This window comes from Arvicanthis niloticus, chromosome 24 (genome assembly GCF_011762505.2).
Source record: "Arvicanthis niloticus isolate mArvNil1 chromosome 24, mArvNil1.pat.X, whole genome shotgun sequence".
Classification (NCBI taxonomy): Eukaryota; Metazoa; Chordata; class Mammalia; order Rodentia; family Muridae; genus Arvicanthis; species Arvicanthis niloticus.
In genome coordinates this window covers 36,970,102-36,995,431 of record NC_133432.1, presented here as the reverse complement: position 1 = coordinate 36,995,431, position 25,330 = coordinate 36,970,102, and the positions used below count along the sequence as shown (strand labels likewise).

At 37.4% G+C, this 25,330-nt stretch overlaps 1 protein-coding gene across 1 annotated transcript in view; it reads left to right on the top strand.

Moving 5' to 3' along the window:
• Positions 1-25,330, top strand: part of LOC143438265 (vomeronasal type-2 receptor 116-like) — a 70,420-nt gene that overhangs the window by 22,900 nt on the left and 22,190 nt on the right. Inside the window, exon 4 of the mRNA XM_076923956.1 lies at positions 10,779-11,006. Coding sequence (XP_076780071.1) covers positions 10,779-11,006 — 228 coding nt within the window. The remainder of the gene's footprint in view (positions 1-10,778; positions 11,007-25,330) is intronic.

The following is a 25,330-nucleotide window of genomic DNA, read 5'->3' as shown; positions in this document are numbered from 1 at the left end:
ATGGAGAATAGGATTCAGAAAAAAGGGACTGAGCTCACAGAAGATAAGACACTCAGGCACAAGACTACCACAACATGCTGCATGCTGTACCCTATAGCCTTAATGAGATGCTTCTTCATCAAGTAGAAGTAAAACCAATAAGAAAGGAAGAAGAGCTGATGTTTTCAGCCTGGCAGGTAGCTACAACATGCAGCAAAGCCTATGGAGGCCAACTGGAGATGACTGATGATAGGGTACCTAGGTACATATAATCCACAACTTGCAGTGACAACTACAGAGAAAGTTGGGGGTAGAGGTGCCCCAAGCTAGGGTGTTCAGGCAAAGTCATTTAACCTGATTTCAGCAGAAGCAAGGATTTGCCAGAAGTGTGCTGAACCTTGAACATTGATTATTATTGCCAACAGAATCTGACTCTCAGGGTGAAAAATAGGAATGAAACATCCTGAACATTAGTCAGAGAACGAAAAATTACTCTTTAGTCCTACTATGACTTATCCTCTTCTAAATTGCAAATGCCTTTAGTAGAAGAGAAATGTAACTTAAATTTTCAAAAGTTAAATATTTTTCTAAATCAATAAATTAAGTCCTGCATGAAATCCCAGATCAAAACAAAAATGTGAAAGAAAAAAGGGTAAATGTCTCCTCTAAATATGATAAATTCTATAGTAACTTCAACAATAATTCTTAACGTTAATTCTGCAATAAAAGATAAAGATGAGGAGACTCACTTAGAATGTAGGGTCCACTCAGGTATTCCAAAATGTACACCTCAACATCAATGAGAGACGACTTAAACAGACCTACAATCAGCAATGAGAATAAGGCAGTAATAAAATAATTTCAAAACCAAGAAATTCCAGGAACAGATTTGACAGATTTTTACCAGAATCTTAAAGAAATACTATAAGTATTTCTCAAATTATTCTATAAAATAGAAAAAGAGGGATTGCTTCAAAACTCTTTCTATGACACTATATTGATTAATACTGGCATGTTAACTTGAAACTCAAACCAGATAAAGACACAATGGAAACGGAAATCACAATCCAGTCTTGTTAACAAACACATATTTACAAATTAATAAAATGTAAGCAAGAAATTCTGTAATGATTTTATAATTTCTAAAACAAATAACTTAAAAATAAAGATATGATTAAAAATACATTCTCAATAAAACATCTGTAAACTTAATTCAGTATCAGATAAAAAAAAAAAAGATCAGTCACCATAATGAAGTTGTCTTCCTTCCAGGTATTCAGGGAAGTATCAATCAACAAATGTAGATCAGTAAATGAAATTAATCACATTAGTAGACCCAAACACAGAAATGACAGGATTATATCACTAGATAAAGAAAAGGCCTTTGAAAAAAAGGTCAATATTACTTCATAATAAAAGTCATGGAGATGTTAAGGATATTTGAAAAACCTATATCCAGAACTGTGCTAAATCAAGGGAAAACTAAAAAATTTCCAACTGAGATTCAGGAATGCAAAATTAACACAAAAGTCTTTCTCTATACCAGTGATGAACATATCAACAAAAAAAATGAAGAAGCAATGCCATTCACAACAGCCATAAAGAAATTAAATATCTGAGAATAAACCTGGGCAAGGCAACCTAACCAGGAAAGAGTTTTACCATGAAAACTTTAAGACACTGAAGAAAGTAATTGACTTAAAGAAGGTACTAGAAAGTAGAAAGACCTCCCATGATCCTGGATAACATAAATTGATATTGTATATTGGTCATAGTACACAGAGCAATTAAAAGTTAAATGTAATTTTAATCAAAATTGCACCGTCATGAAATCTCAACATGCATGACAGACCAGTTGAGAAGCCAATATATAGAGGGTCCTATACCAAGGTGAAAAGCACCAGATAGTTAATGCCTGGTGAGATGGTTAGAGTAAGTTTTCTCCAGAGGTGTGGTTCCTGATAGCTTGTCCAGTTCCAAGTGGTCAGCAATAAACACATGTAAATATATATAAACTACAGTGAATGAACTCAATATGGTGTATTGGGGGAGAGGAATTTTTTTAAAAAGTGGGGGCCATGGGAAAAGAGGTGAAAAGCAGAAATGATGTGAATACCATGTAATTTAGTATGGTTTGCTTAGGTTTGGTTTGGTTTGGTTTGGTTTGGTTTGGTTTGGTTTGGTGTGGTGTGGTGTAGTGTGGTGTGGTGTGGTGTGGTGTGGTGTGGTGTGGTGTGGTGTGGTTTGGTGTGGTTTGGTTTGGTTTGGTTTGGTTTGGCTTGGCTTGGCTTGGTTAGGTTTGGTTAAGATTGGTTTGGCTTGATTTGGTATAGTTTAGTTAAGTTTAACATAGTTTACTCATGTATGAAATTCTCTTCTGTAATTTTATTGAAGACATTTACTGTCCCTTTAAGATAGGAATCCTCACTCACATCTATACCCATTATCCTTAGGTTTGGTCTTCTCATTCTGTCCTGAATTTTCTGGATGTTTTAGGTTAGGGGCTTTTTGCATTTTGCATTTTCTTTGACAGTTGTGTCAATGTTTTCCATGGTATCTTCTGCACATGAGATTCTCTCTTCTAGCTCTTGTATTCTGTTGGTGATGCTTGTGTCTATGACTGCTGATCTCTTTCCTAGGTTTTCTGTCTCCAGGGTAGTCTCCAGTTGTGTTTTCCTTATTGTTTCTACTTCCATTTTTAGATCCTGGGTGGTTTTGTTTAATTTCTTCACCTGTTTGGTTGTCTTTTCTTGTAATCATTTAGGGGAATTTTGTGTTCCCTCTTTAAGGGCTTCTACCTGTTTACCTGTGTTCTCCTGTATTTCTTTAACAGACATGTTCTTCAATGGAGATTTCGTGCTGTGATGCACAGGGCTACAAGTCTGCTCTGCATCTGGGGCCTGAGTCTCTACCACCCAGACTTCCAGATGCAGACAAGGCTGTTCACTGCTGTCTGACCTGACAAGTGAAACATCTTTGCTTGACCTTGTCGGGCACAGGTACACAGTGCTGGATAGATGTGTTTGGCTCTGCTAGGATGCACTCACTAGTCTCTTTTCTGACACTTCTAGGACATGAGGCTGAACATATAGGCTGAAATGCTGAACTAATCAGTTGTTAGCAGCCTTTTCATCTATTTCCTCCCTTTCAGAGAACCAGGAATAGTGCTGGAGTTCACACAAGTGTATTAGTCATGGTAACGCTGGAGACTCAGGAAGCATGGGAGGTGAGGAAAGCCCTGGGAAGTAAGCTGGCTAATTCTTTTTTACCTCAAACCAGCACTGCTGCCTTGATAGTTCTTAATGAAGCTGAAATGTCTTTGGCTAAAGATTAACTTTTATCATTTAGGTAGTGAGAAGGACAAATGATATTCTGAAACCATCTAAAAGACACTCTGAATCAGTTGTGGTGGCATGTTATCTCAACACTTAAAAGGATGGAAAGTTCCAGGTCAGCCTGGGCTACATACTGAGACCTGACACCACATTTGTGGAAGGGGAAGAGAATGGAGGGAAAAAGAGGAGGAAGATGAAGAGGAAAGGGAAATAGGGTAACAGGATGATTGGGAGTTGTAGGTAATAAATAAATATAATAATGAAGAAAACTATAAAGAATACAATAGAATGAACCTGGTTGGGTGTATACATAAACACACACACACACACACACACACACACACACACACACACACACACACACACACACACACAGGTCTCAGTCTAAGCCTGCCTGGAAAATTCCTCATTTATATATATCCAGCAACAAAAGGTTTCTAAAGCCCTGTCAGAAAACTGCATGGAACTGTTGAAGCCATTTAATATCGTGATAAAGAAAAGGAGAAGGCTGTGTAGAAACTTCCTCTTGATCCATGCTCTGTTCTCTGTGTAGAATCCAGTCCTTTGATCAAAGCTCCCATGGTGTTCTACAGTTGTGATCTGAGGTCTCCCCATCATGGAATGAAAGCTTTGTTCCCATGAGGCAGTGCCATTTTGTGAGGGCTTGGAAACATTTTTAGGCAGAACCCAGTTTTGGGGGGAGTCAGGTCACTCGTAATGTGTCCTGTGTTCTCCTTTTCCTACCCACTATTAGTTGAAGATTCCCAGTCTGACATATGCCCCCACCATGATGTTGTGACTCATTGTAGGCCCCAATCAACAGAGTCATGAACAGAAGCCTTGGAAGTAGAACAAAATAAAAATTCCTTAAAAAAAAAAAGAAATTCTCTAAAAGATAATTTAAAAACCTGAGAACCTGCTATGTGTAATTTAACTTGAAATAATATTCTTTTAAAGTTAGAGGATAGAAATACCATACAGCTAGATAATTTGAGTGTTTATAGAAGCCAGGAGTTACTCAACAAAAATCCTAGTAACAGGTGTGGGACACCTCCAAATGACTTTTTGATTAAGAAGACCCCTAAGACTCCCCAAACAAAAATAAACAAACATATGTTCCTGCTACTCCTTTTGGTTACAAGCCAGAAATGGAGTATAGTAACCTATTGCATCAGATAACACATACCACATTAGATACCACTGGAATAGAGCTGTAAACATCTCTGCTGGCTAGATTTCATAGTATCAGATGCAGGCTGCTGGAGAGAAAGAACATCTGTAATTGTGTTAGTCTGGGCTCTCTAGAGTGACATATAGGATGTGGTCCAGCTAATCTAACAATGGCTGACTATGAACAGAAAGTCTAAGAATCCTATAGTTGTTCAGTCCACATTGCTGCATGTCTCAGCTGGTCTTCAGTATATGATGGAATCCAATAGAAGTAGGCTATAATTCCAGTGAAGGAATTGACTTGCTAGAAAGGAGAGGGCAACCAACAAAAAGCAGAAGCTTCACTTTCCATGTTCTATATAGGGTTTCAGCAGAAGACATAGCCCAGATTATATCTGGATCAAAGATCTGGATTAAAGACCTGTCCTTACCCAGCTCAAAATATCTGTATTAAAGGCTTCTCTCCCTACATAGAAAATATAGAGGTAGGTCTTCCTCCTTCAAATTATACAAAACATCCTCAGAGGTGTGTTGTCTCTCACTTGCTGAATCCTTGCCTACTGCTGCTTTTGCCTGTTCCTGTTGGACTGTTGCTCCTACTTGAGACTGGTCCATTGCAGGTGGGTGGCCCTATCTCTCAACTGAGGGATTTTGCCTAACCTCTGGATATGTTCTAAACAGTTTCCCTCATCTTTGTGAAATATTTCAGCTAATGTTATTCCTGTGAGGTCTTTGGAGGCTCTTGCTTTCCTGGCTTCTGCAACTTTCTGATTGCTACCTCCAATTACCCACCCCCATTTTTACACACCTCTATTGAATTTCCTGACCCTCTGTAAACCCCTCCATCTCCTCCTATATGTGACTCTGCCCCTCTTTTCCCCCTCCATGCTTCTATTCTTCCAAAGTCCCTTTATTTTTCTATGTCCCTGGATGCTTTTGTTGCCCTTTCTAAGTAGGACTGAAGCATCCACTCTTTGGCCTTCCTTTCTTTTGAGATACATGTGGTTTGTGAATTGTATCTTGGGTATTCTATGCTCTTTGCCTAATATACACTTATCAGTGAGTAGAGATCTTGAATCCTTGAAAAGTCCTGAAATTTGGTCAAAAACATGTAAATGAGGAAGTCATAAACCATAATGGGGAACCTATTACTGTTTGGTTAAATTTACACAGTGCCAAACACCCATTTAAATATCTGTTTATGGTTGTATACCAATGCTACTCTCTGCATCAATGGAAAAGGCTTCTCTTCACGGTAAGCACCAATCCACTTACACTTGCTCCAGGTGCTGAACATAAGTGACTGTTGTGTGTTGAGCTCTATACTAGACATTTACTTATAACACCCTTCTCTAAGGTTCAGGAAACATTCCAGAAGAAGGGGATGGAAATAATATTGGAGCTGGAAGATATGGAGAAGGGCTGCAAAATGCCAGCTTCTAAGAATCCTATCACAGCAATCTTAAACTCACAGAAGCTGAAGTTACTTGTGCTAGATCTGCACAAGACTAGTCATATCAACAATGAGCTATGGAAATTGAAGGGTGCCCTACACTCCCTGATGAACTATTGGGTATTAAAATGCCTGAAAGATTAGACATATTGTCTTCAATTTTGTACCAACTGACAATCCACTCCCAAGCTCCAGAAGTTTCAAACTATGATCAAAGAGAAGACTTCAGCTTCCCACATAAACTGCTTAAATGACAAGTAAACCACCTTTTCTGTCATTCCTAGCACACAGCTTATTATCATTTCTTAAATATGTACATTAAGTACTGGTCTTTTCACTCCAATTACAGTATCTTGTCCTTCTCCTCCTCATGTTGAAACCTTCTTCCCAACAGACACATCTCCCATTTTCACATCTGTTTTTTTGTGACTCACTGAGTTTAATTATGATTCTTCACATAAGCATGACTTAGGGTTATTTACAATGGGCAATCTATTACTAGCTACAACAATGTGAAGAATGGCACTGCCTCTCTTGGAACCACTGACTGACCATAGAACTTCAGGGGGCATGGAAACTCACTACTGAATAATGCATCAGAAAGAGTACAATTTCATGCAGGTCATGCATAGGTAATAACAACTGCAATAGATTCAGGTATGCAATAGCAGATTATCATTCAAAGAACACTGTCTTTTTGCTCCTCCTCTCATCGAACATCCATACTCCACTTTCTAGACTCCAAATGTTTTTGGTCATGTTATAATAAAAAATTCTGCATAGTCATTTATACTCTCAGTGCTATTTAAAAGTCCAAACTCACTTCTGATACTCAAAGTAATCACTAAGTATAAATCCCTGCTACATCAAAAAGCAAGTTATTTATTACTAATACATAATGGTGCAAAACGCACATTACATTTACATACAGGACCAAATCCAGACTGAAACCCACCAAAGCAAACACTGACTCCTGTGGTTCCACATCTGATGTCTGCAAATTTTATTTCAAAGGGCTCCACCCCTCCAGCTTTGCTGCCAGCAATGTACATCTTCCTCATAGGATGGTCCCACTTTCTATATGCAGCCTCCTTGACAGATTTCTGACCACTCTGGCATCTCCAACATCCTGATATCTCCTCTACAACCAATGCTCATGTTCACAGCTTCACATAATTGCATCTCAGGATCTCCTGCTCCATCAGGACCTACACAGAGGTACTTCTGTACCATATCCTGACCTATCTTGGCAATAATCCTAAACCATGGAGAAGTAATCACTCTTACATTCTATTTATCTCTAAAGCCAACACCACATATTCAACATGGTTAAGTTTGGCTGCCAGTTTATAATTCATCTTCCCCCTACACTCTTTCACATTAGCAACAATGCTTTTGCTCACTTGATGTGTACGAACAGAAAAAAAGCACATTAAGCTCTTTATGAAGTAGTGCTCTTTATGAAGCTTAGCAGTGGTGGCACATACCTGTAATCCCACTACTTGGGAGGAAGAGGCAGGTGGATTTCTGAGTTTGAGGCCAGCCTGGTCTACAGAGTGAATTCCAGGACAGCCAAGGGCTATACAGATAAACCCTGTCTCAAAAAGGAAAAAAAAAAAAAAAAAAAAAAAAAAACAACAAGTAGGAAACTTATCTCGAGATCTTGACCTAAGCCCATTCTTCTCTTTATTCTGAAGCAGATAAGGCTTCTTCCTAATGGCACTAATATCCACAATAATCACAGCCTCTCTTCTACCATACACAGTGTTTGCAGCATTAGCTCCCCAAAGTTCTTCTTCTCTACAAGCCATAGCTTTTACTTCTTTCTGCCCCAATTACTCTTTCTCATTCTAAATCTATGTAAGAGTTGGTAATAGTAATGATGTCATAGGTTCAGTATTGGGCTGTCTTGAAATTTCACCCACCAAAGAAATTAGATCACCACTCTTAAAAACTTTGAGTATGTTTTTAGGAAAAAGGCAGAGGCAAACAGAATTTCACTCCCAAATTATCAGAGGAATGGCAGCTACCCTAGTTGGTGCTGTTTCTTCCTTTCTGTACCCTCTTAATCTGCTTCACAGTACATAGACTATGTTCTTAATAGAGTCTTCCAGGCTCTACTAGAAAGACCCTTTAATCTCTGCTTAGAGCAATCAACTGCTTTTCTAGTCTAAAGTTCCACAGATTTCCACATTCTTCCAAAAAACAACATGATTGTGTTCTTCACAGCAATACTTTCCTTGTTAATAACCTCTGTGTTAATTACTTTCCTATTGCTGTGATAAAACACTGTGATCAAAGCAACTAACAGAAAACTGAGATCTCTTCATAATACAGTTCTAGAGGTTTAGAAGCCATAACTGTGAGGACAACATGGCAGGACATAGAAAGCCTGTTTCCAGTCAGAGCAGGGAGCTGAGTGCTTGTACCCTCTAACTGAAGAATGAATCAGAGCTGGCAAACTGAAAGTGAGGTGAATCTTCAAATTCTGAAGGTACACACCCAATAGCATGCTTTCCCCAATAAGGCAGTATCTCCTAATCCTCCCTGAAAACAGTATCATCAACAGAGCTCCAACTGTACAAATATCTGTGCCTATGAGGGACATTTTATCATTCAAACTTTGGTATAGGTCAAAGTCATTATTTCTTATCAGTTTGATCACTTATAAACTTTTGTGTCAACCACTGCTCATGCCAAAAAATTCTTCTAATTAATACTGACATTAAAACTAACATATGAGTATAAACACAAGTATTTAGAAAGCAGTTTGACACCATACCCACTTAGCAAATTAACAGAGTATGTTGCCCACTAAGGACAGTTTCATGTCCCACCATGAGTAGAAGCTATGAATCCCCTCTGACAATGTGTGTTTCAAATTCACTGTAACATTCATGCTACTGTCTTCCCAGTGAGAATATGTAGATAGAAAGATTATTATCATAATAAAAGGGATTGCAGCTGCACAGTACCCAAATGTATACATGGCTTCCACCCCTAAAGGATAGACTAGACATAGGACTCTAGGCTGAGTTCTAGTTGGTACCTTTAACAATAATATATCACTTAAAGGACAAGCAGAAGCAATGTCAATAGGCTGAGTTGTTTGGGGGATCTGTGGATTTCCCTGAAAAGCAATTCATAAGAAATTAATCTATACCCAATCCCAGGAGTTTTGCTTCACAATTTTTGGCTTTGGTAAGAAGGAATATCCAATAATTCAAGGGGCCTCAATTCCAATTGAAGTTTTTAATTATGTTTTTAGTAGACAAAAAATACCAATCGATTTCCATAGGCCTTATTTGTACATATGTAGTTAAATTGTTTCCCTGTCCTCTACTTCATCGCAGCTTAAACCTTTCTACCTACAGTGTTTTCCCATAACTTCAGTGTTCCAGTACCTCCTACGCAACACCTATTGTCTCTTATCCTTGCCTCATATGTTCTTTATAAGTCTCTGGTCCCTATTGACATCCCAGATTAACCTTTAAAATCTAACCATTCAAAGTTATGGTCTACAAATGACAAAGAACATGTTACCTTGTCATTCCTGGTCCTGAATTGCTTCATTCGGTATGCTGTTTTTCAGTTCCATCCATTTTCCTAAAATTACCATAATTCCATTCATCTTTACATATGAATAATAATCCATTGTGTAAATGTACCACATTTTCATTATCCATTTATCAGTTTATGGATATCTGTGATGATTTCATTTTCTAAATGTTTTGAATAGAATAAGTGTCTCTGTAGGAAGATATGAGGTCCTTCCAGCATACACCTAAGCATTTGCTTAAATGAGAAGGAAGAAAAACTATTTCTTTGTTGATGTCATTGTGGTGGTTTATGAATTATCTAATATGCTTAAATTTGGTGGCCTCCAATTTGCTATGCAGCCAAGAACAACAAGAAACTTCTGATCCTCCTACATACATCCTGAGTGCTGAGATAGCAGACATGTAAAACTATGGTCAGTTTTATGCAGAGCTAGTATCAAACACAGGGTTTCACTAATGCTAGGCAATTCTACCAACTGAGCTATTTCCCAGTAACACGAACTATTGATATGTTTAAGTGATGTGAAGACTACTCTTGACACTTAAAGAATCGCATCTAACACCACTTAAGGTATTCAAAGACTCATTTTACTTTGAGCAATGTACTGACTAGTTTTTTTTTCAATTTGGCACAAATGAGAGTTACCTGGGAAGAGGTACCCTCAACTGAGTAATTGCATGTATCAGATACACCTGTGGGTAAGTCTGTGGGGCAGTTTCTTGATTAATGATTGATGGAAGAGTCCAAACCACTGTGGACAGTGCCATCCCTAGTGAAGATGTCCTGAGTTGCATAAGAATGAAAGCTGAGTAAGCCATGGAAGCAAGTCAGGAATCACATTCCTCCATGGTCTCTGCTTCATTTCCTACCTCCAGGCTCCTGCCTTGAGTTCTTGCTTTGGCTTTCTTCAGTCTTCAGGACTGTAACCTGTAAGCATTTTAACAAACAATGTGACAGAAAGCAAATCAAGACAGGTTAATTTGAAAATAAATAGATGGGTCTAACTTTTCTTAGACAAACAGAAAATTACCTGACTTTCATTCATTTACTAATTACTTTGGTGTATAATTAAGAATTGTCTGTTGAACTGACATTTTCAGAAATCTCACACCATAACTACCCATAGGCTGCTATTTGTCCTACATTTTTATATACTGTGTTAAATTTGCATTATGCACCAAACATTTAAATAGTAAGAGACTTTCCCTAAAACTTGGGTTATTTGTCTTCATTTTGGTACTAACTTCATCATAAGGTAATGCATAATCTATCTTTTTTAGCTGCACCCTTTTCTGAAGGACATGCAATTTACTAATCCTGCTGGAGAACAAGTGAATTTGGATGTAAAAATGAAATTGAATGCAGAGTATGATATTCTCAACTACTGGAACTTTCCAGAAGGTCTTGAACTTAAGGTGAAAGTTGGACAATTTTCCCCATATAGTTCACTTGGTCAACAATTATCTTTATCTGAGGACATGATAGAATGGGCCATCGGAATTACAGAGGTGAGTTGGGTATAACTGTAACACTTTAAACTACATGTAATAAAACACATCTTGTTTGAGCTAACCTCTACCCCAAGAAGCTATCTGCAATAGCCACCCTCTCATAAAGTTAAGAGAAGTTTCTTCCAGTGGAGGCTCATTTCAGTACAGGCCCTATACCCAGGTAATTCATAGGTACTTGGATAGATTTTCAAAAATCTATCTTTTTATATCATATTTCTGTGTTTGGGCACTTTTTGTCATATTGGTCTCTTGCTAGGGTGTGTGTGTGTGTGTGTTTCTTGGGTTTTTGTCTTCATGTTTTTTTGATTTTTTTAAACAGAGAAAGAGAAAGGATGGAGTTGAGTGGATGATGAGTTGGTGGAGATCTGACTGGTGTTAGAGGATGAAAGTTAAATGAACAAAACATTTTGCATGAAAAGATTTAAAATATTTTTTATATTATATTACATATTTTTCTTGATATTTTCATTTGCATAACATTTTTACAATTTTATATATCAATATTTTAAATTTTGTCTGTAAATTTTTGAAATATTATTGAGATACTAAAAATAGCATAAATGTACAAATTACTAGATGATGTGTTTTATATTATATAAGCTATACAATTTTACAAAAATTAAAAATAAAATTACCTTTGAAACTGAAAATTTTTATTCTGGATTTTAGCTTTCTAACTGCATACTCACATACCAAAATGCAAATTTTGGGTTATTTGGATTTTTTTCATTTATTCAAAAATGTTTTCCATACATTATATTCTGATCATACTGTTTCCCCTACCCAACATACTACTCACCCAACTACACAACTCTACTTTCCATCTCTCTTCTAAAAAAAAAAAGAAGAAATTAAATACACATGAAATAAAATAAAATGAAACCCACAAAAAATGGAAACCAAAGTATTTAGGCAAAAGACCAATAAGTTGATAAACAAACAAAGCAATATGTGTGAAAACCCCACAAAACTACCTACCATTGAGTTCCTTTTGTGTTGGACAACTAATCTTCAGCCTAGTGTGAACTTTTACTAATATATCTAATGAGATTCTATCTAAGAAAACTAGTTTTTTCTTTGCAAGCAGGTATCAGTAACAGATAGCTTCTTGGTTAGGGGCATGATCCTGTATCCACTTCTCCCTCTCAGTGCTGGGTCACTGTCTGGGTTGAACCTGATCTGATCCTGTTCATGCTGCCAGAGACTCTGTGAATTCATATGTGTATCAGTTATGTTGTCTCTGGAAGACACTGTTTCCTTAAAGTCATCTGCTCCCTCCAGTTCTTTTGGCATTCTCTTCACCATAGATGGTATAGGAGTTTAATAGAAAAATCCCATCTAGAATTAAATACTCTCAAGTCTCTCACTCTCTGCACATTATCCAGTTGTGAGTCTCTGTTCCCATCTCCTGCAAGATAAAGTTTTCCTCACAAGAGCTGAGTAAACTACTGATGTAAGTGTACAGGATAATGTCACTAGGCATTCTTTCATTGCTATGTTTTCTTGGTAGAACTATGTTACTTAGTTTAACCTTGTTTTATGACTTACCCAGTCTCAGGTACGCTACACTACACTACACTGGAAGAATCAGGATTGGGTTCATTTCATAAAGTAGGCCTTAAAACCAATCAGACTACTTGGTTATTCCCTGAATGTCTGTGCTATTGTTGTGACAACATACCATTTAGGAAAGTTACAGTTGTAAGTGTCAGGATTTGCATCTGGGGAGATGATTACATTCCTCCTCTTAGCATGAAGAGTGCCTTTATATGTAAGTCTTGTATGCAGCAATAAAGTTTTACCATCAGTTTCTGGAGCACAACCAACAAACTTGAAATAATCTGTGATTTCTGGCCAATCACTCACTACGTGTAACACATTCCTGACAATGAAGGTTCCACTTGCTGATATAAAATGCTGTAGTTGAGGCAAAGACACTGTTATTTTATGACTTCATTTACATGTCTTTCATAGGCATATATATTTTAGAAAGCTTCTATAATATCCAGCTTTCTTATGATCCCTAGTATAAGTTGTCCTGCATCATACTTTTTTCTTGTCCCTTTTTCATTCCCATTACCATTTAATTCTAGCATCTCAGTCTACTCTATCCCTCTTATCAATATACTCTATTCCCTTGGGAGATCTTCACCTCAGCCCAAGTCACTTGCCAGTCACTTAACTTCTGTGATTATATACAGCATAGCATGCATATTGAAAGCAGAAAACCTATGACAATATAAAAAGACCAAATCTACCAGTAACAGGAGTAGAGGAAGGAAAGAAATTCAAGCCCAAAGGCCCATAAAATGTTTTCAACAAAACTATAAAAGAAAAATTTTCTAACCTTTTGAAAGAGATGTCTATAAAACTATAAGATGAACCGTATACACTATATGTTTATACAGAAAACCAAAAGAGAATGCCCTCACTGCATAATAATCAAATCACTAAACATACAAAACAAAGAAATCTAGAAAAAAGAAAGACCTAGTAACATATAAAGGCACAAATATCAGAATTAAATCAGACTTGTCAGTGAAGATTCTAAATACCAGAAGGTCGTGGAAAGATGTGTTGCAGACTCTAAGAAATCACAGCTCAGACTGTGATACTCACATAAACTTTTGATCACCATAGATGGAGAAATAAGACATTCCCTGATAATTTCATACTTAACCAATCTATATCTACAAATCTAGGTCTTAAAAAGGTGCTAGAAGGAAAAATCGAAACCATTGAGGATAACTACATCCAAGAAAATACAGGAAGCAAATGATCACACCAACAATACCAAGAGAAGGGAAGACCACACATGCACACTCACATGCAAATCTGCACATGCACACATGTGCACACACAACAATAACAACAACAACAAACAGGAATTAACAATCATTGGTCATTGATGTCTCTCAATATCAATGGCAATATAAAAGAGAATGTATTCAAAAACAGGATCTGTCCTTCTGCTGCATTCAGGAAACAAAATATAGTATCAAGAACAGACATTACCTGAGGGTAAATGGATGAAAAATATATTTAAAGTAAATGAACATGAAAAGCAGAATGGTGTGGCCATTTTGATATCTAAGAAAATAATCTTCAAAAATTAAAACTTAAAAAACAAAATGAGAAAAGACAGTACATAGTCATTAAAGGAAAAAAAATCCACGAAAATAGTAAATCAATTCTTAACATCTATGCTTCAAACACAAGGACACCAACTTTTGTAAAGTAGATGTTTAAATCACATATTGACTCTTCCACACTGAAAGTGAGAGAATTCAATACCTCACTTTCACCAATAAACAGGTCATCCAGACAAAACTTAAAAAAGAAATACTGAAGATAAGTTATGTTATGTCATAAACCAAATGAACCTAACAGATATTTGTAGAACATTCCATTCAAACAAAAAAAGGAATATACATTCTTTTCAATACCTCATGACACTTTCTCCAAAAAGACATTCTCAGTCACAAAGCAAGTATCAATACATAGGTAAAAACTGTAATAACCCCTTATATCCTGCATCCTATCTGACTACATATCAAAAATAACAGAAGAAAAAACAGAAAGCTTACAAACTCACAGAAACTGAAAAGTCTTTACTGAGTAAACCAATGAGTCAAAAAGAAACAAAGTGAAGAATTTCTAGAATACAATGAAAATGAATACACAACATACCCAAACTTGTGGGACAAAATGAAAGTGGTACTAAGAACACAGTCCATACCCCTGAGTGCCTACATAAAGCAAAATACTCTTAAAAAGGAAAAATCTCATACTATCAAATAATCAAACTGCTGGGCAGTGGTGGCGCATGCCTTTAATCCCAGCACTTGGAAGGCAGAGGCAGGTGGATTTCTGAGTTCGAGGCTAGCCTGGTCTACAGAGTGAGTTCCAGGACAGCCAGGGCTAAGCAGAGAAACCATGTCTTGAAAAACCAAAAAAGAAAGAAAGAAAGAAAGAAAGAAAGAAAGAAAGAAAGAAAGAAAGAAAGAAAGAAACAAACAAACTAAGGAGCTGAAATCAATAAAATGAAAACAAAGAGAATAACAAAAAGATCCAATGAAACAAAGAGTTGGTTCTTTGAAAACATCAACAAGATAAGCAAACTCTTATGCTAACTGAAAGACAGAGAGAGAATATACACATTGACAAAATTAGGAATGAAAAGGCAAATATAACAGACACCAAGTAAATTCCAAAAATCTTAAGGACATACTTTTAAAAATTATATTCTACCAAATTGAAAAATCTAAAAAGAAATGGGTGATTTTCTCAATAGGTACAACATAACAAACTGAAATCAAGAAGAGATAAATAATTTTTAAAAAACCTATAACACCTAAAAAAAAACAGAAATAATCATTAAAGTCTCCCATCCTCCCAAAAAGAAGTCAAGGGTTATAGCACAGAGTTTTACCTTTCTTTTTTTTAATTTATATAATTTTTAACCTCCAGATTTTATCTCCTTCCTGGTCCACATTCTGACTGCTCCACATCCCAAACCTCCTCCCCTACCTTCCATGAGGATGTCCTCACACACACTCAACTTCCAACTCCACCAGTCCTCCCCACTCCCTGAGGCCTCTAGTCTTTTCAGGGTTAGGTGCATCTTCTCTGACTGAATCAGCAGTCCTCTGCTGTATATATGTTGGGGGCCTCATATCAGCTGGTGTATGCTGCTTGGTTGGTGGTTTGTCTGAGAGATCTTGGGGGTAAGGTTAGTTGAGACTGCTGGTCCTCCTACAGGGTCACCCTCCTCAGCTTCTTTCAGTCTTTCCATAATTCAACCACGGTAATAACCAGCTTGTGTTTATTGGTTGGTTGTAAATATTTGTATCTGACTCTTTCAGCTGCTTGTTAGGTCTTTCATAGGGCATTTATAATAGACCCATTTTTGTAAGCATTCCATAATCTCAATAATAGTGTCAGGCCTTAGGGCCTCCCCTTGAGCTGGATCCCACTTTGGGCCTGTCGCTAGACTTTCTTTTTCTCAGGCTCTTCTCCATTTTTGTTCCTGCAGTTTTTTTTTTCAGACAGGAACAATAACAAGTCAAGAGTTTTTGACTGAGGGATGGCAACCACATCCCTCACATGATGCCCTGTCTTTCTGCTGGAGGCAGGCTCGACAAGTTTCTTCTCCCCACTGTGGGGCACTTCATCTAAGATCCCTCACTTTGAGTCCTAAGAGTCTCTCACCTCCCTGGTCTCTGGTACATCTCTGGAGGGTCCCCCACCTCCTACCTCCCAAGGTTGCCCGTTTCCATTCTTTCTGCTGGCCCTCGGGACTTTGGTACTTTCCACACACCCAATACCTGATCATGTTCCCCTCTTCCCCTCCCTGTCACCTTTCCCACTGAGGACCCTCTTTCCCTCCCTCCCACCTCCTGTGATTGCTTTCTTCTCCCTCCCATTTGGAACTGAGGTATCTTCACTTGGGCATTTTGGCTTGTTAACCTTTTTGAGTTCTGTGCACTGTATCCTGGATTCTGTACTATTTTGCTAAGTATCCACTTGTTAGTGAGTACCTACCATACATGTACTTTTAGCTCTGAGTTACCTCACTCAGAATGATATTTTCTAGTTCCATCCTGCAAAACTCAAGGTGTCTTCATTCTTAATAGCTGAGTAGTATTCCATTGTGTAAATGAACCAGATTTTTTGTATCCATTTTTCTGTTGTGAGACATCTGGGTTGTTTTCAGCTTCTGGCTATCATAAACAAGTTCATTATGAACATAGTAGAACATGTGTCCCTGTGGCATGGTAGGGCATCTTTTGGGTATATGCCCGAGTGGTATATCTGGATCTTCAGGTATATCTATGTCCAATTTTCTGAGAATCTCCAGACTGATTTCCAGAGTGGTTTTTCCAGTTTGCAATCCCACCAGCAATTGATGAGTGTTCCTCTTTCTCCACATCCTCACCAACATCTTAGCCATTCTGATTGGTGCAAGGTAGAATTTCAGGGTTGTTTTGATTTGCATTTCCCTGATTACTAATGATTTGAACATTTCTTTAAGAACTTCTCAGCCATTCGAGATTTCTCTGTTGTTAATTCTTTGTTAGTCCTATACCTCATTTTTTGGTTGGGTAGTTTGGCTTTATGGTGTTTAACTTCTTGAGTTCTTTATAAATTTTGGATATTTGCCTTCTATCGGATGTAGGGTTAATGAAAACTTTTCCTCAGTCTGTAGGTTGCTGATTTGTCCTATTGTCAGTGTCCCTTGCCTTACAGAAGCTTTCCAGCTTCATGAGGTCCCATTTATCAATTCTTGATCTTAGAGCATATACCATTGGAGTTCTGTTTAAAATTCCCCCCTATGCCAATGGGTGTAGCCACTTGTGGCCATGGATAACTGGGTTCACCTGAAAGCTGGGCTGGGAATGAAAGGGGAATGGAGAGTGAGAGAAAAGATGGAGCCAAGACAACATATTCTGATCAAGGGTCAAAGTTTTAATGTTAAGCTCTCAATTTAAAGAGAAAGTCACACCCCCATCTTAGTTCAGCCAGAGATGGGTGGTGGAACCCATCCTTTTTCACAGCCAGAGATATCTCAAGGCAAGCTCAGCAGGCAGTCTATTCCTGTCAGTTTTTGTAGCAGTCTGAACCTGCAGCCAAGGTGAGTAACACCACTTGAGTCCTATTATTTGGTCCACTGTGGTAAACAAGGTCTTTCAGGCCTGCTCAAGCCTGGGGGAAGAACACAATTTCCCCTTTTTAGTTTTTATAAAGATAAGCAGTGCCAACAGCTGGACAGGGCACAAGATTTCATCCCGTCTAGGGCAAAGAGTGGCTGGGCGACCATGCATGGCTTAGGTTAGCATCTATATTGCTCCTATATTACCCATCCTCAAGAAAACATACATAGCATATTGATGTATGCCTCTATCTTAGGTTTATAGGAGCTCAAGGACACTCACCTATCTTTGACTAACCACCCATCATTGGCACACTTTTTTCCATAAGACCAAAGCCACATTAGGACCAAAGAACATGTGGGCATGCACTAGATGCAGTTCTTCACAGTGATGTGTAACTGCCATGATGAATAGCTGAGCTTGCTGAGAGCAATTCTGTGTGAGGGCAATCAATCTGCTTAAAATACAAGGTTCAAAGGTTAAAAGCAACATTATTTATTCAAGCAATGTAGAAAATAAGTTTGAAAGCAGAAATGTCTCAGTATCTAATCCAACTGCTGATTAACAGGGATTAGACATAGTGGGTAGCTTTAAGTATTGATGGAGACTACATGCCAGGTTAAATCAGCTGGTTGATAAGGATTTTGAGCCATCTTCATTATTAGCATCATAATTATTAGGCTCAAGATCTATGTCCACTTGATGGACCAGTCTTTCAGGCAGCCATTAGGCTCCATTTTCTTTTTCTGAGAAAATGCAGACTGAGACACGACCCCAAATTAAAACAGGGTCGGGACCATACCAAGTATTAGTTAGGGGGTCTCTCCACATGACCCTGACAAGTGACCTGGAAGTGACTGGATGCCAGTGGTGATCTGCTGCAGACTAACCTTTAGCATCATTTTACAGAAAATTTAAAACAAAGAGACAAAAGCAAGGTGTGTGTTTGGTGACCTTGGGGGTATAATTTACCCATTTTAGTTTTAAAAACCAATTTTTTTAGAGTGTGATGTGGAAGTTTAACAATTCCTTGTCCCATTGGGTTATAAGGAATCTCAGTAATATTAAATTGTCAACAAAACATCTCAAATGTTTTGACCGTAGTCAAATAACTGTAATAGCCAGTTCCATTACCTATCTTAGTCTGATATGGAACACCAAGCAGAGGAAAATAATATAGGCAATAACAAATTATATTTGTAGTTGCTTCTCTTGTTACAGCAGTTGCAACTAGAAAGTCTAAAAAGGTATCAATCCACTTATACAAATTTCAATTTTCCAAAATCAAAAATGTGTAACATCCATTTGCCATAATTGATTACATATAAGTCCTCAAGGCTTAAGACCATTATGAAAGAATTGAGAACACTGAGAACAAATTTTTGCAATTTAACCTATACACTCTCCAGAAAGGCCAAATTATTGCCTCAAGCCATTGCTATTTTGATGATTCAAAGAGCAAGATTGCATGGCCAATTGTTTCACAAGGCCCACAATCTGCCTAGTATACAAATCTTCCATGGCATTTCCCTGGGGTACAGGCAATCCAATACTCTTAAATGTCCTACAAAGCCAAGGAACAGTACATGTTTTATAAATTTAGCTGTATTTTTATAAATAACTATAATATTTGAGAATTAGCAATGTCTAAAAAAGGAACAATTTTAAGCAATTCTAAATTGTGACCCATATAGTGGCTATGCATATACAAATTGAAAGCTTGAAGTCTCAGCATTTCAAACAGTGGCTACAACACATAATTTAGTTATTTGTGCTGAAGCAGGGGAAACTCAAGAAAATGAACATGTGATCTAATTACATATACTGCCTCCTCAGTAGATGAGGCATCTGTAAATGAAGTAAACATCTTTTCTATAGGCTGTATGCAAATTTATAGGAAATATAAAAGCATGCATAGAGAAAGACTGTAACAACTTGTCTTTTGGATAATGACTATCAAATTTGCCTAAAATGTTCCCCATGTAATGGCTAAATATCATTATTTTTCAATAATCAATTTAATTGCTATTGGAATAAGGTATAAACAACTCATCCAAAAGATTTTTAGGATTCTATCATACAATTTTGTATTAATACAGTAATAATTTTATAATAGGATGTTCAAATTTTACTTACAGATAGAAAAAAGATGAATCTAGATTAATGATTTCTTTTGCCAAAGGGCTGCTCTGAGCACCTGAGTAGTAATAACACAAACAGCGAATAATTTATCATAGTGTATATAATTTATCTGTTGATAACTAACAGCTTACTATACTTTCAGCAAAGCTATTTCTCCTTTATTAGTTAATTGTCAAGGGGAATTAGGATTTGTATCCCCCTTGGAATATCAAATAGAGGTTTAAGTTTTCCTATGGTAAGCTTAAGATGAGGTTTTAGTCAATTAATATCTCTTAACAACTTTTGAAAATTATTAAAAGTAAACCATTTTTTTTCTGCATGTACACCTGCAAGCCAGAGAGGGCACTAGATTCCATCACAGATGATTGTGATTCACCATGCAGTTGCTAGAAATTGAACCCTAATATTTTTTGTTGTGAGTCTAGCCTTTAACAGCTGAGCCATCTCTCTAGCCCCAACTATCCATTTTTATTAGAATTTTCTGTGCCACAATCTGTGTAGGATTTAACTGAGGTCTCAAATGTTAAAAACATATTGCCTTTGAATCTTTTCTGGAGCAAGAAGCACTCCAAAATTTTAAAGTTCATTATACTAGATCAAAGGCTTGCAGAAAGAATCCTTCAGAGAGATCAGCTAATAAAATATCATACAATGAATAATATATACTGGAAGAGTCAAACTCTTTTTGTATTAAAGCAACAACTAAGTTTTTTAATATAATGTAAGGCTATTAACCATTCCTCGAGGCAAACCTTTCTAATGATATCACTCATGGGCTCTCAAAATTTACAAGCAAATTCACTGAATGCAAACCTCCCACCTTTACCAGGAATGTAAAGAAATGGTATAAAAAATCTTCTAGATCTAAAATAATTCTATATGCATTTACTGGAATGGCAGTTGGAGTAGGCAAGTCAGGCTGTAATACCCCATTAGTTTCATAAATCTTAAGTTTGAACTTTGTTTTGGATTAATTGAATAACCTATCTCTTTTAACTGAGTGAGAGTATCAGATGAAGGTCAAGCTGAAGGCCAATCTTGTCCTCTAATAATTGTTACATCAGCCCCAGTATCTATTAATCCTTCAATACCTTTCCCTTAATTATTAGCTTAAAATTAGGTTTCTTGTGAGTAATAGATTGAACCCAATACATATCAGAGGAACCAAAACCATCTTGTACTCTCTCATTCTTAACACATTTTTAAGGAAGCAGATGCAAAGGAACTAAAACAAGTCAAGCAATATGTTTGCTAGCAGGTACAATTACAATGCCATGGATGAAGCAGCCATAATCTTAATTTCTCCAGCATAATCATCTATAACTCCTGTCTCATAAACTGTGATGAGTGTCTTTTGGGCCTGAGTCCTACCCCTCCCCAAGGAACAAGCAAGGCAATAAAACAAATTCTGGAAAACACATTTCTAGGGGCTGGTCAGGATGACCAAGAGAAAAGGAATGACTTGTCACACAAGTTTCTGCTGAGCCCAGTCTGCATTGTCTTAATTTAAATGTAAATGTTCTTAATCTGGGCCTATTTTCTGAGGCCTGGCCCAATAACTATCTTTTTTGTAGGCCTGTACTGTGCCACAGCTGTTTTCAAAACTTTAATTTAACTCTACCTGTTATGTCCTCCTTTCTTTAAACATACGGAAGTCAAAAAATTCCAAACAGTGGTCCTCAACTAATCTGCCATTTTCAGGTTTCTCCTTGTAGTGCCATTCCATAGCCACCTGTGGCCACAGATAACTAGGTTCACCTGAAAGTGGGGCTGGGAATGAAAGGGGCATGGAGAGTGAGAGAAAAGATGGAGCCAAGACAACATATTCTGATCAAGGCTCGAAGTTTAAATTTTCAACTCTCAATATAAAGGGAAAGCCCCACCCCCTTCTTGATTCAGCTGGAGATGGGAGGGGCAATCCATCTTTTGTCATAGTCAAAGATATCTCAAGGCAAGCTCAGTGGGCAGTCTATTCTTCTCAGTTCCTGTAGCAGGCTGTATGTGAATCCAAGGTGGGTAATACCACCTGAATCTACTGTGGTAAACAAGGTCTTTCAGGCCTGCTCAGGCCTGGGGGAAGAACACAAATGGGTGCAAGGCTCTTTCCCGTTTTCTCTTTTATTAATTTCAATGTATCTGGTTTTATGTTGAGGCCCTTAATCCACTTGGACTTGAGTATTGTGCAGGGTGACAAATATGGATCTAGTTTCATTTTTCTACATACAGACTGCCAGCTAGACCAGAACCGTTTATTGAAGATGCATTCTGCTTTCCATTGTATATTTTTAGCTTCTTTGTCAAAGATCAAGTGTCTGTAAGTGTGTGCTTTTATATCTGGGTCTTTGATTCTATTCCATTGATCAACATGTGCTTTTCTCTGTACCAATACCATGGAGCTTTTATCACCATTGCTCTGTAGTATAGCTTGAGGTCAGGAATGGTGATTTCCCCAGTAGTTCTTCTATTGTTAAGAATTGTTTTCACTATTCTGGGTTTTTTTTTTTTTTTTTTTTTTTTTTTTTTTGCCTTTCCAGATGAATTTCAGAATTTCTTTTTCCATGTCTTTGAAGAATTGTGTTGGGATTTTGATGGAGATTGCATTGAATCTGTAGATTGCCTTTGGTAGGATGGTCATTTTTACTATGTGAATTCTGCCAATCCATGAGCATGGGAGATCTCTCCAATTTCTGAGATCTTCTTCAATTTCTTTGTTGGGAGGCCTGAAACTGTTGTCATACAGATCTTTCACTTGTTTGCTTACAGTTACCCCAAGATATTTTATATTATTTGTGGCTATTGTGAAGGGAGTTGTTTCACTAATTTCTTTCTCAATCTGTTTATCATGTGCATAAAGGAAGGCTATTGATTTATTTGAGCAAATTTTATTTTATTTTTTTGCAATAACATGAGATTTAATGACACTGGTGGACCAGGGCTCCCTTGCATTGTAGGTAAGAGAACCCCAAGTTGAGGTTTAAGAGCAACTTTTATACAGTTTAAGGGGTGTACTACAGAAACAGTGACTAAGCACAATATGATTGGCTGAACAGTGTGACTTTTAAACTGATTGGTCTTTGGGAAATGGGGTGGCAAGGACCTCCCTTGTTTGTAAATGTCAAGGGTTGATCTATCTATATGCTCTGGGCCTTTCTCACAGGCAGGTAGGTTTCCTTCCCTGTGGTCTGAGGAATGTTAATCCACTTTTCTTCTGAATGGTAATCCAGCAGGGTAATCTAGCAGGTGTCCTTGGACTAAGGAATGTGCTCCTCCCAGGATGTGTCCTGGGGCAGTTAAAATTAACTTTAATTAAAAATTAAGTTTAACTGAATTCCTACATTCCCCCCTTTTCTTTGTGGCTCATTTCAATCTTGGAATCACAAGCTATCATCTTGGTTTGAGTTAATTTTATATCCAGACACTTTCCTGAAGTTGTTTATCAGCTATAGAAGTTCTCTGGTAGAATTTTTGGGATTACTTATGTATATTATCAAATCGTCTACAAATAGTGATACCTTTACTTCATCTTTGCCAGTTTTTATCCCCTTGATAAATTTTTTTGTTGTCTTATTGTTCTAGCTATAACTTCAAGTTGAATACTATATTGAATATATGGCGAGAGTGGGTGGGCATCCTTGTCTTGTCCCCAATTTTAGTGGTATTGCTTCAAGTATCTCTCCATTACATTTGATATTGGCTGTTGGTTTGCAGTAAGTTGCTTTTATTATGTTTAGGTATGGGCCTTGAATTCCTGATCTCGCCAATACTTTTAACATAAAGTTGTGTTGTATTTTGTCAAATGTTTTTCAGTGTCTAAAAAGATGATCATGTGATTTGTTTTCCTTGAGTTTGTTTATATAGTGGATTATGTTAGTGGATTTTTGTATATTGAACCAACCTTGCATCTCTGGGATAAAGCCTACTTTATCTGCAACCTTGAATATGCTAGCCAATGAATAATCAGACTTTCTTTATTAAATGTAAATTTGTAGTTCATTATAGAGGGAAATATAGCAATAAAAATGAGCTTGGTGGTACTGTTTACACTCTTGTGCTCTGTTTCCTAGAATCCCCTGATGTCCCATTTCAATTCTTCAGCATATACAAGGAGAAGGAATTTAGATCTCCTTTCATGTTAGACACTTAGGAGTATATTCTACAAAGTAGTATGTCAGAGTCAATGCTTCACTTGCCTTCACTGTTCTTTGCTGATCTTTACTGGTCTTTATTTCAAAGAGAGAAATGTTCCAAAGAAATCCAAGTGATATTCCAGATGATTCTTGCCTTATCTTCTGATTTGGTGGCGCCTTGCACTTTCTGCTGGATCAAACCTCTGCTATTGATTCACACTAGATGTTTGCTATTGGATTGAGCTACTGGTATCCTAACAAAGAAGAATGGAATCACCACCAAAGAACTAGTTATAAACAGGCCCACAACCCACTTTTGCTATAAACCCACTTGTTCTCCTACCTTTGTGCTGAGGGCTAGAAGGGTGGTTGAATTGTTCTAGAGCCCCGAATAATGCAGGATTGGAAAAATCTAAGTCTACACATGTCCCTTTTGCCAGAGTCAAAGAAAGATAAGGGGGAGTGGCTCCTTTTTGAAGACACAAAGCAATTTTACAGGTCTCTGAGGAGTCCTGAGAGCAAGCTTTGATATATCCTCCCGAAATCCCTTTGTTCATTCTGCCATGCCTAAGTGAACCCAGACTCCTATCTTTGACCAAGTCATTGAAACTTTCATTTTCTGGGGATGGAGGTATTTACTTTGGACTTGACAGGGCCTACCTAAGCTTAAAAGTACTTTGTTTCTCACCATGACTCTCACTTGGAGAAAACTGTTTTCATTTGCAAGTGATTCTTAACTGGAGATAGCTTGTGTGTTATGGATGACAGTGCATGTCTACTTCTCTTTGTTCAAGTATTCCATGTGGTAAAAACCCATGTAGTTCTGGTCCATTTTGCAGTCTCTTGGAATTCATATACCTGCTTATTTTCAAAAGAGTGAAGGAAGTATACCTCACAACACTCAGGAAACAGAGGCCTGTGGATTTCTGTGAGTTTGAGGCTACTCTGGTCTACACAGTGAGTTCCAGGACAACCAAAGATTTGTATAAAAGCCTTGTCTCTACATCTAAAAACAAGATGAGGAGAGATGATGGCTAAGTGGTTAAGACCACTGATTGTCCTTCCAGAGGTCTGGAGTTCAATTCTCAGCAACCACATGGTAACTCACTAGCATCTGTAATGGGATCCAATGCCCTCTTCAGGTGTGTCTGAAGACAGCTTCAATTTACTCATAAATATAAATAAATACATATGCTTATATACATAAAGAAATCTAAAAAGCCAAACAAACAAAATAAAATAAAAAAAAATAAGATTGGAGAGGGAAAACGAGAGAGGGAGGAAGAAAAAGAGGAAGAGGGAGACAGACTCAGAACTTGAAATTGGCTGGGTGAGGAGATCCTGAGGAACAAGGTGGAGTTGGGGGAGGTGAACTGTAATCAGAATGTATTGCAAAAAA